The sequence below is a fragment of the Dasypus novemcinctus genome, chromosome 19 (assembly GCF_030445035.2).
Source record: "Dasypus novemcinctus isolate mDasNov1 chromosome 19, mDasNov1.1.hap2, whole genome shotgun sequence".
Lineage (NCBI taxonomy): Eukaryota > Metazoa > Chordata > Mammalia > Cingulata > Dasypodidae > Dasypus > Dasypus novemcinctus.
This window is the reverse complement of record NC_080691.1, coordinates 21,547,436-21,563,450: the sequence shown is the minus strand read 5'-3', so window position 1 is coordinate 21,563,450 and position 16,015 is coordinate 21,547,436. Positions and strand designations below refer to the sequence as shown.

Sequence of the window (16,015 nt, the reverse complement as noted above, 5' to 3'; positions counted from 1 at the left end):
AAGGTGCTAAAGCGAAGGAATGAAGACAAGTAATATCTCTTCCCCTACCTTGTTGTAAGTGTAGGGTGTTGGTGAGGTAGGTATGATGCCAGACTTCTCCTTCTGGTGTCTTCTCTGTGCTTCTAGTACCTGTCAGAGCCAGGCCAAAAGGGAGGCTTTACTGAAAATCATACCACCAACAACAAACAACTTGAGATAGATTTCTGCAAAGGGTAATGTAGGCAATCAACTGGCAATCAACAATCAAAATAAAAACTCCAAATCACATGAACACATTTTCAAAATCGATTTTGCCTTATTATAACCAATAACTTATCAATCAGTCTTGCACAGAGGCAGGATTTAGTTAATAGATATACAATGCTTCTTAAAAATACAATGAAGGAATGGATATAGCTCAAGTGGTTGAGCACCTGCTTCCCACATACAAAGTCCTGGGTTTGATTTGCAGTGTGATGGTTAGGCTAATGTGTCAACTCAGCCAGGTAATTGTGTCCCATTGTTTGGTCAAGCAAGCACTGGGTTAATTGTAATACAAGGGCATTTATGGGCTTTAGTCATCAGTGAGTTTACCGCACAGATGGCTGATTACATCTACATCAACCAGGGAGATGACCATCAGCAATGAGTGACCCTTTATCCAATCAGTTGAATGCCTTAAAAGGGGAAGTGATGTCAACATTCAGAAAGAATTTCCCAGCTCATCTTTGGACAGCCATCATCTCCCTGAAACTTATCAAGGACCTTCACTGGACTTCCATTGGAGCCCCTGGTTTGCAGCCTACCTGTAGAACCTGGAGTTATACATCCCCACGGTCATGTGAGAGACTCTTATAAAATCTTATACTATTGACAGATCTCTCCTGTTATTCTGTTTCCCTAGAGAACCCTGACTAATACACATACTCTATGAGACAAACATCACTCACCAAAAGGAGACAAAAACATAATAAAAGACAAGTACAAAAAAAAAACAAGTACAAACCAACTCCCTTATGAACATAGATATAAAAATTCAAAACAAAAGTTTAGCAAATTGAACCCAAAAATATAGTAAAATATGCCATGACCAAATAGGGTTTATCCTAAGAATGCTGGACTGGGTGTAACATGAAAATCAATCAATGCAACTGACTCTTAAAAAAAAAAATAGAAAAAATATATAATCATCTCAATAGATGTAGAAAAAAATGTCTGACAATAGCCAACATCTGTTCAGGATAAACATTATCAGCAGATTATGAATAGACGGGAAGTTCCTCAACTTGATAAGGGGCATTATACTTAATGCTAAAAGAGTAAATGCTTTCCCACTAAGATGAGGGAGCAAGATGTGATGTCTGCTCTTACCACTTATATTCAACAACATAATGGAGGTTCAATCCAGAGCAATCAGGCAAGAAAAAGAAATAAAAGACCCCCAAGATTGGAAATAAAGACCAAAAACCATTTTTATTGGCAGATGATTTGATCATCTATATAGAAAATATGACAGAACCTACAAAAAAGCTCACATAATTAGAGTTTAGCAAGATGTTATATATTGGTAATGCAACACTGTCCTAGCAACAGAAGGATACTGAATTTTACTTTTTTTTCTTTTTTATTTGTGCTCAAATTGAAGCTTTTACATTTTAGCATGCAGAATTTTTAACGAGAGTCCCCCATTTGTGTGATTATATTCTTTACAATTTTAAACAAACTAACAAAAAAAGAGAAATTGCTATTTTTAAAAGTCTGAAGCAAAAAAATCTTTAAGAATTTATCTTTTCAAATGACACTTTTATTTCCATACGATTCTCTACACAATGCAAGAAATAAAATGCTTAGTTATTTGAACAAAACTGCTATAAAAAGACTAAATCAAATTGATAATAATGTTTTGTTTCTACAGCATTCACTTGTATTAAAAATGAAAATGTGATTTTAAAATGTCAGTATGTTGACTTGTTCATATTTGTTAGTTTTATTTAATTTTAAATGTCATCAAGAAATTTAAGAGTTGGGAAGTGAATTTGGTCCAACGGATAGAGCATCCGCCCACCACATGGGAGGTCCAAGGTTCAAACCCAGGGCCTCCTTACCTGTGTGATGAGCTGGTCCATGCACAGTGCTAATACGCAGAAGGAGTGCCCTGCCATGCAGAGGTGTCCCCCGCGTAGGGAAGCCCCATGCGCAAGGAGTACGCGCTGTAAGGAGAGTCGCCCCGAGCGAAAAAAGTGCAGCTTGCCCAGGAATGGCGCTGCACACACAGAGAGCTGACGCAGCAAGATGATGCAGCAAAAAGAGACATGGATTCCAGGTGCCGCTAACAAGAATACAAGTTAGTTACCTGTTTAAGATACTTAAAGGAGATAATCTGATGTAGGACAGACTCCTAGGGAATATGTGATTGCTCATTTTGCCAGAGTGGGTTATATCATTGGGTAGAGACCCATATAATGAGAGTGAAGGTATACCCGCATCCTGGGGAGGACTAATGCCATCAAATAGAGGGAACTGTATCTCTCAAGAGAAATGGTGGCTCCCAGGGCATTAGAGCAGTTGAGCAAGCCAAGCCCTCAACACTGTTGCAAGTATCTCTGAACATGGCTCCTCAAGAAATGAAGATTGACTGTCACTGTGGGCCCCAAGGGGAGGGGGAAATAGATATTGAATAGATGGAACCAACATAACTGTGAGAGCAATAGAAGTGTTTCACACGAATACGCAAGGATGGATATAAAACATGTAATATCACATCAAAAACATATAGGGGCCGAAAGACTAATAATGTAAACAATAATGTAAAACATAGGATAACTAAAAATTTAGAAAATTGTATAGCCTAAAGTATAAACCACAATGTAAACACAAATGTTACCTTGTTTGAAAGCTATTGTCTCAATATCTGTACATCAGTTTCAGTAAATATGGTATGAATATGTTAAAAGATAATTGCTGTGGAAGGGAAAAGGTTTTATATTGGATATGTGGGAGTACTGTATATTGCATATATGAATTACTGTGATCTATAGCTCTTGTGAAGAGAAGTTTAATAATTAGGAGAAAAGAAAAGAAAAAGACAGGATGTAGAATTTTTCCAAATCAATATGAATTCTATATCTAACCTTTAAACTCATCGCTATATTCCATTTTACTATTAAGGGAGCCTGACATTATATTGGGCTTCACTTTTCAGGAAGTTTTGGATCACAGAGTGGTTCAACAATGGCAGTGGAGGAATACTGGTATGGGATGTTATTGACAGGGGACATATGGTTGACAGGGAGTTACACAGGGCATGTGTCCAGGGTGCATGGAAATGTTTGGATATACTCATAGTAGAAACAATTAAAAACAACAGCTGGGGGGGTACTGGGTTCCTGGCCAGGGAGGGGGGTTCTTTCATGGTCCCTAGGGGAGCAACGGCAGTCCCCTGGGTGCAACGGCAAGGACCAGGAAGGATGAGGATCCAACAGTGAGCCCCTGATACTAATGACTATGCTTGTGAGCCTGTACGCCTGAAATAAGAACAAGGCCTAGAGCAGCACTGTGCCTAAGAGTTCCCTCCTGACAGCCTCCATGTTACTCAAATGTGGCCAGTCTCGAAGCCAAACTCAGCATGTAAATGCACTGCCTTCCCCCCAGCATGGGACATGACCCCCAGGGATGAGCCTCCCTGGCACCAAGGGATCACTACCAAGTACCAGCTGATGACTTAACTAGAAAATGACCTTGAATAAAAGGTTCAATGCGGACCAGCAGAATATCCCCGTCTACATATAATAACAGGAGTTAAAAATGCTTTTTGACCTAAATTAAGGGGGAAATGGAAAGGACAAATGAGTTTATATGGCTATGAATCTCTAAAAAAGAGTCTGGAGGTTGTCAGAAGGATTGCCCTTATGCACACCTGAGCAGAGTCTCAGAGACAGATAAAGTAGATACAACCCCAGGTATTGGTTCTTCTGAGGGCTAAAGAGACCCACAGGTTTTATGGTCATGGCAGATGGAGTTCACTGCCATGTCAGTTGGCCCTTCTTTGGAGTTGGTATTTCTGCGTGATGGAGCTGGACTCAGATGTGATCTCTTTTCACAAGCCTTTCCTGTTACTTTACTGGAATTGTAGTTGGTGCTGGGGTTTAAGATATATCTAGGGGATCTGAATCTCTGGACTGACAATATGATAGCCAGGCCCTGACCCTCAACAGACTTCAGCTCCTACATTCTGGTTTATTGGACTTACCCCACTCAGCTAACATGGAGTTGAAGAATGTCAACCACCACACCATGGAGCCAAGAGTGCCTACAACTGAAAGCAGGAGGATTTCATCTAGTATCCAAGTGGAATCTAAGCCCCCTCCTGACATAGATGTGGAATGGACACAACCAATCCAAGGTCCACAGGAAGGAGGACTACAGTAAGGATTAGAGTGGACTTACTGATATTCTATTCATGAACTATTGTGGTTAGTAATCGAGAAAATGTGGCATTGGTGTGGAAAAAGTGGACATGGTAGCTGCTGGGAAGGAATGGGAAGAAGAGATGAGATGTAGAGGCATTTTCGGGGCTTGGAGTTGTCTTGGGTGGTGCCGCAGGGACAATTACCGGATATTGTAGATCCTTCCATGGCCCACTGGATGGAACGTGGGAGAGTATGGGCTATGATGTGGACCACTGACTATGAGGTGCAGCGATGCCCAGAGATGTACTCACCAAATGCAATGGATGTGTCATGATGATGGTGGAGAGCGTTGCTGTGGGGGAAGTGGTGGGGTGGTGGTGGTGGGGGTGAATGGGGACCTCATATTTTTTGAATGTAATATTAAAAAAAAAAAAAAAAGAAAGAAAAAGAATACAAGCGGACACAGAAAAACACACAAGCGAATGGACAGAGAGAGCAGACAACTGGGGGGGTGGGGGGGAAAGGGAGAGAAATAAATAAATAATAAATCTTTTAAAAAAAAGAAATTTAGAAGTTAAAATTATATTTGTGGATTTTTTAAAATACAGCTCCATTTAACACTAATTTTAATAATGCCTACTATCTACAAATCTCTGTAAGTGCTATGATATAAAAAAAAACAACACATGAAATAGGGGAAAAAATTTTAAAAACAGCTATCAAAAAACCTTTCGCCATTTTTAAAAACAACTATCACAGGAGAGAAAGTTTTACTTCCCCTAAAATGAAAGTTCTGTGCAAATTGCAGATGTCCTGCATCACTTTGTAGCCATTACTTCACAACATTTTTTTCCCTTCCATATATCAAACTTTATTTTTAAAGAAGTTTCAGATTACAGAAAAGTTATATCAGAAGTATAGGGGAGTGCTGCTGAGACAAGCAGAAGAACACACAGCAAATGAACACAGAAAGCCGACAACTGGGGGGAGGGAGCGGGAAAGGGGAGTGAAATAAGTTTTTTTAAAAAATCTTAAAAAAACAAAAACTTCATGGAGAATAAAAAGGGGTCTATATCTTAAAAAAAAAAAAAGTATAGGGATTTCCATATACCCCATCCACTCCCCTGAAGTTTTTAAAAATACCATTTACAACAGCATAAAGAATATCAAACACAGATAAATCTAAGAAAAGCTATGAAGCACTACTATAAAATGTCTAAAAGAAACTAAAGACACAAAAAATGGAGTGAAATAGCTTGACAATGGACCTAAAGATGCAATATTGTTAAAATGTCAAGACTCACAAACTGATGGGAAGCAGATTTGGTTCAACTGTAGAGCATCCACCTACCATATGGGAGGTCCAAGGTTCAAACCCAGGGCCTTGTGACACATATGGTGAGCTGGCCCACGCGCAGTGCTGATGCACACAAGGAGTGCCGTGCCACGCAGGGGTGTTGCCCATGTAGGGGAGCCCCATGCACAAAGAGTGCGCCCCGTAAGGAGAGCCACCCTGCATGAAAAAAGTGCAGCCTGCCCAGGAGTGGCACTGCACACACGGAGAGCTGATGCAGGAAAATGACGCAATGAGAGACACAGATTTATGGTGCCACTGACAAGAATGCAAGTGGACACAGAAGAACACACAGCAAAAGGACACAGAGAGCAGACAATGGGGGGAGGGAGGAATAAATAAATAAATAAATCTGAAAAAAAAAAAAAAAAGACTCATAAACTGAAAAATATATTTAACATAATCTCAGTCAAAATCCCAGAGGGCTTTTTTTGGAGAAATCAACAACCTAATTCTAAAGTTCATATGGAAACACAAAGAAACTAAAATAGATAAAACAACTCTATAAAAGAACAAAGTTGGAGGGCTAAAACTACTTGATTTCAAGAATTATTAGGGAAAACGGACTTTGGCCCAGTGGTTAGGGCGTCCGTCTACCACATGGGAGGTCCGCGGTTCAAACCCCGGGCCTCCTTGACCCGTGTGGAGCTGGCCATGCGCAGCGCTGATGCGTGCAAGGAGTGCCGTGCCACGCAAGGGTGTCCCCCGCGTGGGGGAGCCCCACGCGCAAGGAGTGCGCCCGTGAGGAAAGCCGCCCAGCGTGAAAAGAAAGAGCAGCCTGCCCAGGAATGGCGCCGCCCACACTTCCTGTGCCGCTGACGACAACAGAAGCGGACAAAGAAACAAGACGCAGCAAATAGACACCAAGAACAGACAACCAGGGGAGGGGGGGAAATTAAATAAATAAATAAATCTTTAAAAAAAAAAAAAAAAAAAGAATTATTATAAAGCTATAGTAATCAAAACTGTGGTATGGCATAAAGACCAACGAACAGAGTAGTGGAACAGATTAGAGTCCGGAAATAAACCTACACATATATGTTCAACTGATTTTTCACAAAGGCTCAAAAGCAATGCAGCGTAGAAAGGACAGACTACCAAATGGTGCTGACACAACTGGATATCCAAATGCTACAAAACGAAATTGAATCAAAACTGTGTACCATATGCAAAAATTAACTCAAAATGGAACATAGATCAAAACGTAAACCTAAAAATAAAAACTCCTAGAAGAAAACAGGAGAAAATTATTGTGATCTATAGCTAGACAAAGATTTCTTACATATGAAACCAAAGCGTAGCCCACTGAAAAAAAAAACTGCTGAACTGGACTTCATTAAAATTGAAAACTTCTGCTCTTGGGAACAGATGCAGCTCAAGCAATTGAGTGACTGCCTCCCACATGGAAGGGGGGCGGTCCTGGATTCGGTTCTCAGTGCCTCCTGAATAAACAAGAACAAACCAGAAGCAAAACAAATTAAAAAAAAAAACAAACAAACAAAACTCAGAGAAGCCTATGTGGCTTAGTGGTTGAGTGCTGGCTTCCCACATACAAGGTTCAATCCCGGGCCCTGGTACCTCAGATAAGAAGTTCTGGTCTTCAAATTACACTGTTAAGAGAATGAAAAGGTAAGCCACAGATTGGGAAAAAAATCTTTGCAAAGCATATGCCTAATAAAGAACTCTTAAATTCAAAAATAAGCAAACAAACAACCCGCTTATAAAAACAGGGAAAAGATTTCAATAGACATGCCACAAGATATACAGATGGCATAGAAGAACATGAGAAGATGCTCAACATCACTAGTCATTAGGGAAACGCAAAGTAAAGACACAATGAAATACCAATATACGCCCACTAAAATGGCTAACATTTTAAAAACCAACCATACCAAATGGTGGTGTGTATGTGAGGGACCTGAAATTCTCATACATGGCAGGTGAGAATGTAAAATGGTACCACCTCTTTGAAAACAATCTGCAGTTTCCAGAAATGTTAAACATATACCTATCATGATCCAGCCATTCCCCTTTTAGGTATTTTACCCAAAAGAAAACAAAATAAGAGTCTATATAAAAACTTGTATGTGAATGCTCTGTAACAACTTTATTTCTAATAGGTAAAACTGAAAGCCACCCAAATGTCCATCAACAGGGTATATCTTCTGGATATACATATACTTCTCAACAATAATTAAGAATGGACAATTGAAACATGCAACAACATGGATAAAACTCAAAGTAATATGCTCAGTGAAAGAAGTCAGATCCTTCCGCCCAAAAAAGAAAACACTGTACAATGTAATACTTAATAAATGAAAGTTATAGAAAATGTAAACTAATCTACAGTGACGCAAGGTTGCATGGAAATGGGGTGACAAAGAAGGAAGCAGGAAAGGATTACCAAAGGGCACAATGAAACTTCTGGGAGGTGATGGATATGTTCACCATCTTGATTGTGGTTATGGTTTCATGACTGTATATGCAAATGTTTAAGTCAAAACTTCGCAAATTGTACAATTTAAATATGTGCAGTTTATTGCCTGTCACCTGTACCCCAATGGAGTACTTTTACAAAATGAGGGCTTCTTTTGTAAAACAAATCATGAAAAGAAAAAGCACCAGCTATATAAAAAAACAATTGCCACCCTGGCCATGATGGATTAACTGCTACCAGACTTGCCTTCCTGCCATAAGCAACTAAAATATTGGACAAAAAATAAAAAGTGGGAAGTGGATTTGGCTCACCTGATAGAGCATCCGCCTACCACATAGGAGGTCCAGGGTTCAAACCCAGGGCCTCCTGACCCATGTGGAGCTGGCCCACGTGCAGTGCTGATGCACACAAGGAGTGCCGTGCCACGCAGGGGTGTCCCCCGCGTAGGGGAGCCCCACGTGCAAGGAGTGCGCCCCATAAGGAGAGCCACCCTGCACGAGGAAAGTGTAGCCTGCCCAGGAGTGGCACCACACACACGGAGAGCTGACGCACCAAGATGATGCAGCAAAAACGAGACACAGTTCCCAGTGCCACTGACAAGAATACAAGAGGACACAGAAGAACACACAACAAATGGACACAGAGAGCAGACAACTGGCAGGGATGGGGGGAAGGGGAGAGAAATAAATAAAATAAGTCTTTAAAAAATAAAATAAAGTAAAAAAAAAAAAGTAACTTTTCAGACAACTAACAATAAGCAGTACAGTACAGGACAGTGAAACTTGGAACATGGCAAACAAATGTGGTATGTCCTATGATATTCCAAGAAGGCACCTTCCGGAATGAAATGCAGGGAGAAAGAATCTAAGTAGGACATAGGGGTTTCATTAGGTTAAGATGTTGAAGAGGGAAGAGGATTTGGCCCAAATGATAGGGCATCCGCCTACTACATGGGAGGTCCCAGGGCCTCCTGACCCATGTGCAGCTGGCCCACGCGCAGTGCTGATGCGCACAAGGAGTGTCGTGCCACGCAACGGTGTCCTCCACGTAGGAGAGTCCCACACGCAAGGAGCGTACCCCATAAGGAGAGCCACCCATCGCATAAAAAGTGCAGCCTGCCCAGTAATGGCGCCACACACATGGAGAGCTGACGCAGCAAGATGATGCAACAAAAAGAGACATGAATTCTGGGTGCTGCTGACAAGAATACAGTGGACACAGAAGAACATGCAGCGAATGGACACAGAGAGCAGACAACTGGGGCGGGGGGAGGAAGGGGAGAGAAATAAATAAAAAATAAATCTTAAAAACAAAAAAAGATGTTGAAGAGACAACTGGGGAAAGCAATGTGACTGAAGTTTGTGGGGCAGATGATTGGCTATGAAGGAGGTACGCAAAAACCTGCATAAGAATCCCTTTGAAAACAAGTCTTCATGAGCCTGGGAAGACAACCAAGGAGTAGAACAACTCCCAGGAAGTTTAAGCCCAAAGAACTCCTAGATGTCACAGGGGTCTAGGAGATAGCTGATGTCCAACAAATATAAAGAAGCCTCACTGAATATCTGGAGCATTAACAGAGAACCTAGAAGAGTTTCATCTTAGTAGTAGGACTAACGTAGTCCTAGAGTAAAGTCTAAGCTAGACTGCCCTGACAGAGTTTTTAAAAACAAGTCTCAAAACAATCAAGCTGATCCACAAGTAATTTAACTAGCTGCTAAAAGAATCTTTAATACTCTTAATTCTTAAATGACAATAAAACCCAAATATTTACCTACACATTCACAACATCTGATCAAAAATTACTGGACAGTAGAGTGGGTTTACAGCTCAATGGCTGAGTGCCTGCTTCGCATGTACAAGGTCCCAGGTTCAACCTCTGGTACCTCCCAAAAAAAAAAAAAAAACTAGGCAAAGAAGCGGGAAAATGTCACACACAACCAGGAAAAAAAAATGGACAAAATTTTAAAAAAGACTCAGAAATAACAGATAAGATGCAAATAAATACGTTATTAAATATAGTCAGATACTTAAAAGAAAAAGTGAACATGATGAGAAAAGATATAAAAATATTGACTAGATGGGCATCGCAGAAGAGATAATGCAGAAAATAGATAGATGAAATTGAAAATCTAGCAAAGAACAGAGCCCATGGGAAACACAGAGAGAAAAAAGGATGGAAAAAAAAAAGAAATGATCAGAACCTCAGTGCCCTGTACATAATTAGAGTCACAGAAAGAAAGGGGAGGAGAAGGGCAGAAAAGTATTTGAAGAAATGCTGTTTGAAAAATTTCCTGATTTAATAAACACGATAAACCTATAAGATCCAAGGTGCTAAACAAACTCCTAGGAGGAAAAACAAGTAAAAACCCACATCATAATCAAATTTTGGGGAGTTCTTCCTAGGATGAGCATCATAGCTACCCTAATAGTAAAGAAAAGCCAGGTAAACTACAAAATCATCACTTTTCTTGAACCCATCAGACATCTGAAGTCTCAGGGCAACCAAGTATTGTGAAACCTAAAGGAAGACAGGCCCTTCTAAGGAGAGAGGACACGAGCAATGGTTTGCCTGTGACAGAGCCCAGATGGCATGCGATACCAGATGGGTAAAAAGAATTCAGCTAAATTTTTAACAAATTGCTAAAGGCAAAATGTGGGCTTGTACGACAGTATAGTCCCCCAGAAGTCACAGAAACAAGGGGAGTTCATACTCAGAGGCTCTTCTTTACAGACTCCATCAGAAGCTCATGAGAAAGATCAGGGTCATGGTATGAGACCCTCAGTGGTAGAGACCTGCAGGAGAGCAGCCACTACTATGGAAGGGGCACAAAGCTCTGCCTAGACCTTCTCCCCAACAGAACAAAAGCTTTAATCTACTGGGAAAGGGGAAGCAAACTTTGTCTTCCCTACCCCTGAACGTAAATGAAGACCCGCTGCTGCTTCCTTATAAGGGAGGAAGGAGGGTCAGAGTCAGAGAGACTGGAAAACGCACATTGCTGGCTTGGAAGACAGAGGAAGGGGCCATAAACCAAAGAACGCTCACAATCTCTAAAAGTTGGAAAAGGCAAGGGAACGGATTCTCCTCTAGAGCCTCCAGAAGGAACAGAGCTCTGTCAACACCTTGATTTTAGCTCAGTGACAACCATTTCAGACTTGTGACCTCCAGAACTATAAGGTAATAAAGGTGTGTTGTTTTATGCCACTTAGTTTGCGGTAATTTGTTATGGCAACAATAAAAAATTAATATAACATATATATGATAAAGATCTTGTATCAAGAATATATAAAGAATTATTATACCTCAATTACAAGGCAAACAGACCAGCAAATATAAAAGAGGGGGAGGAAACATATCTATGCCACACTTTACAAATAAAAAACATAAAAATAGCCAATAAGCACACACACAACACAATAAGAACAGTAGCCACTGGGAATATGCCATAATTAAATCTATCATGGGGGAGCAGATGTGGCTCAAGCGGTTGAGCACCTGCTTCCCACATGAAAATCCCGGGTTCAGTTCCCAGTGCCTCCTAAAAACAAAAAACAAACAACAAGCAAACGAAAAAACCACCTTGGGGGAGCCTATGTGGCTCAGTGATTGTGCACCAGCTTCCCACCATGAGTTCCCGAGTACCTCAAAAAAAAAAAAGAGAGAAAAAAGAAATCTATCATGAGATAACATTACATATCTAATGACTAAAATAATACTGCCAAACATGATGTATGTAAGAAAAGTAAAGCAGCTGGAACTCTTATACACTGTTGGTAGAAATCGTTACCTAAGGGGAGCAGGGGCAAACTTTTAGAAGAATGCTCATAGCTGATTTATCTAAAATGACCCAAAACTGGAAACAATCCAAAACATCCATCAGTCCATGAATGGATAAACAAAAGTGGAAGAGTCATATGATGGAATACTACTTAGCAATAAAAAGGAACAAATTACTGATACACACAGCACCATGCATGAATTTTAATAACATGCTGAACTACCTACCTCAAACCATATGCAAAAACTAAGTCAAAATAGATCAACAATCTAAATTCAAGAACTAAACCCATAAAACTCAGAAGAAAACAACGGAAAAATCTTCAGGACCTTGTATTTGGCAATGGATTCTTAGACATGATACCAAATGCATGAGCAACAAAAGAAAAAATAAACTGGTCTTCATCGATGTGCATCAAAGGACATCATCAAGAAAAAGAAACAGCCTACAGAATGGGACAAAAGAGTTGCAAATCATATATCTCACAAGGGTTTAATATCTATAAAATATGAAGTACTTCTACAACTCAACACAAAAAGGCAAACAACCCAATTTTAAAACAGGCAAAGGGCATGACCCATATTTCTCCAAAGAAGAGATATGAATTGCCAATAAATATACATCATTAGTTATTACAGAAATACAAATCAAAACTTGAATGAGATGCCACTTCATCCACACTAGAATGGCTATTATTTCAGAAACAGAAAGTAACAAGGATATGGATAATTTGGAACCTACATATATATATGTTTTGAGAACATGGGAATTTTTGCCCTTATTTAGTAGCTGTGTAACCCTGGCTAGCTATCTTGTCAGGCATGCTGTGAATCACATGTATGTTGATAAGCATCTTTGCTTTGTAAGTTTACATCTTTTACTATACACTTATTTTTTATGCATGTGTATGTATGTATGATACACTTCAATAAAATTTTGTAAAAAAAAAGTCGGTGAATAAATAAATACAATAAGTGGTGCAGCTGTTATTGAAAATACTTTGGTGGTTTCTCAGAAAGTGACATATACAATGACCGTGTGACTCAGCAACTCCACTTCTAGGTATATACCATATATAACTGAAAATAAGAGGGAAGCAGACATGGCTCAACTGATTAGAGCATACGTCTACCATATGGAGGGTCCAGGGTTCGATCCCCAGGGCCTCCTGACCCATGTGGTAAGCTGGCAAACGCGCAGTGCTGCTATTGCACGCAAGGAGTGCCATGCCACACAGGGGCATCCCTGCATAGGGGTCCCTCATGCACAATGAATGCAAAGAAGAGCCACCCCATGTGAAAAATGCGCAGCCCACCCAGGAGTGGTGCCACACACACAGAGCGCTGACGCAGCAAGATGATGCAACAAAAAAGAGACGCAGTTTTCCAGTGCCGCAGGATAATGCAAGCAGACACAGAAGAACACACAGTGAATGGACACACAGAACAGACAACAGGGGGAAGGGGAGAAGGATAAAGAAAATAAATCTTTAAAAGAAAATAAGAGACTCAAACTGCTATTTGTATATCTATGTTTTCGGTAGCATTACTTACAATAGCCAAAAGATGGAAATAACCCAAGTGTCCATCAACAGATGAACAGATGAATGTGGTATATTCATACAAGGGAATATTATTCAGGTATAAAAAGGAAGTTCTACTACAGCAACAACATAGATAAACCTTGAAAACATCAGGCTGAGTAAAATAAGTCAGGCACAGAAAGACAGATACTGTATGATTTCACTTTATATGAAATAACTAGAACATGCAAATTCATAGAGATAGATTACAGGTTACCAGGTGTTAGCAGTCTGATATGGTTATGAATTCTAAAAATAGATATTGGATTATGTTTGTAATCTGGTCTGTACCTGTGCATGATTAAGTTATGATTAGGGCTTTGATTGGCCATGTCATTAGGGCATTGAGTCCCCACCCTTGGTGGGTGGGGACTCAGATAAAAGGCATGGCAAAGGACAGAGTTGAGGGTTTTTGATGCTGGAGTTTTGATGTTGGAGTCTGATGCTGAAGCCTTAAGCTGGAGCCCCAGAAAGTAGGCTCACAAAGGAAAGAGAAGCAAGCCCCGGGAAGAGAGGACCTGAGCCAGGAAAAGAACACAAAGGAACAGAGACGGCTCCTTAGACAAGGAAGAAGCCCTGGGGTTAGACAGAGCTGTTTACCTGGTAGTCAACAGTTGACCTTGTGAAGAGAGGCAAAGCCTAAAGTGCCTCATAGTCTACAGCTGACTTCATGGAGATACTAGAGGACTTGAGCCTAGGGAGAAGCAGAACCTGGGAAGAGAGGAACCCTGGAAGCCTGAACCCTGGCAGACGTCGGCAGCCATCTGGCTCCAACACATGAAAATACTGATGTTTTATGGCCTGCTATCTGTAAGCTCCCACCCCAAATAAATACCCTTTATAGAAACCAACCAATCTCTGATATTTTGCAGCAGCACCCTTTTGGTTGACTAATATACCAGGGGCATGGGGCAGGGGAGGGAGTTATTCCTAATGGGTATAGAATTTCTGCTTGGGGTACTGAAAAAATTTTGGTAATGGAAGGTAGTAATGGCAGCACAACATTGTGAATACAATCAATACAGTGAATTGTACACTTTAAAATGGCAAATTTTAGGTTATGTATATGTTACCATAATAAAAGAAATGTAAAAGAAGAAAAATGCTTAGCAAAAGAAATAAAACAATGGCAATAGACTGGCAGTTATGTATGGCAGGGGAAGGACAGAGAAATTGAGAGCAGACTGCTAAGGGGTAGGGTTTTTTGGTTTTGTTTTGTTTTTTGAAGTAATGAAAATGCTGTAATATTGTTTGATGTGATAAATGCAAAACTCTGATTATACCAAATGCCACTGATTGTAGTCAGATGGACTGTATGGTTTATGAATACATTTCAATAAAATCAGTTATTAAAAAAAAAATTAAAACCAAAAAGCACATAATACCATTCTTAAGAAATTCTACAAGAGGCAACACTAACCAACAATGACAGCAAGCAGATCAGTGGTTGGCCTCTGTCCAGGAGTAACAGTGGGAAGGAATATATTGCAAAGGAGCACAAAGCTACTTCTGAACTGGTGGAAATGTTCTATCTTGAATGAGGTGGTATTCGTACCAGTGTAAGCATTTGTCAAAACTCATCTAACCACACACTTAAGTTTACTATAAATAATGCCTAAAGTTATTTTTTTAAAAAGAGTAAAATGTCTACCTAAAATAAAGCAGTCTATAGATATCTGAAGCTGAATTTTCCCACCGTGCCATTTTAAAGCATGCCTACTTTTGATGTAGAATCTATAAGCAGCTTGGTGATACATTTTAGGGCAGAAACAGCACATGCTTACCTGTGGTGCTACATAGTAAGGAGTGAACTGAGGTGTCATCAAGTCACCCTGGTCAATTTTGGCAAATCCAAAGTCACACAACTTCACAGGTGCATCCTGAAATGAAAACAAATGAGAGTCATTGCTCTGGAGTTCTCAGCAAACATTAAGGGAAACAGCAGGAGCAAGACATGCTACCCTGAGCTCCCATGAGTAAAATGACAGCTGGCTAAGACCTGAGCCTATGAGTAACACGTCCCCAGGTCTGGAGACAATGATTCAGATAGAGGAATATCTCTTAATAATACCTAACTGAGGAATTCCTCCTCACTCATATAGTTAAACTTGTTTTATAACTTATAAAGGCAGCACTAAAATTGAAGTCTTAGCCTCCTGGCCCCTCCTCCCTCACCCCTCACCAGTCTAGGGTACTGCTTTGCTCTTAACATTAGCCATAAGCTTCATGACAGCCAGAGCAAATTATTTGATGGGACATGGAGCACAGGGCAGAGGGTAGATCTGGAGGGGAGCACACCTCATTATGTAACAGCAAATGAAACTGGTAAGTTTCAATATTATATATAATAGCCTATAGATTCCTGCCCCTTCCCAAACCCTCCAAATAACATTCAAAATCGGAAGCCTCACAAATACATAACAGTACCATCCAACATGATCAATGCCAGAAGGTATGGTATAATTTCTCTGCGTCTCA

At 40.2% G+C, this 16,015-nt stretch overlaps 1 protein-coding gene across 5 annotated transcripts in view; it reads right to left on the bottom strand.

The window, feature by feature from the left end:
* Nucleotides 1-16,015, bottom strand: part of MAPKAPK5 (MAPK activated protein kinase 5) — a 46,982-nt gene that overhangs the window by 18,390 nt on the left and 12,577 nt on the right. For all 5 annotated transcript variants that reach the window (XM_004483021.5, XM_004483020.5, XM_004483022.5 and 2 more), the window contains 2 exons: nt 15,322-15,417; nt 49-129 (listed from right to left, as the gene is read on the bottom strand). In XM_004483021.5, coding sequence (XP_004483078.1) covers nt 49-129; nt 15,322-15,417 — 177 coding nt within the window. The remainder of the gene's footprint in view (nt 1-48; nt 130-15,321; nt 15,418-16,015) is intronic.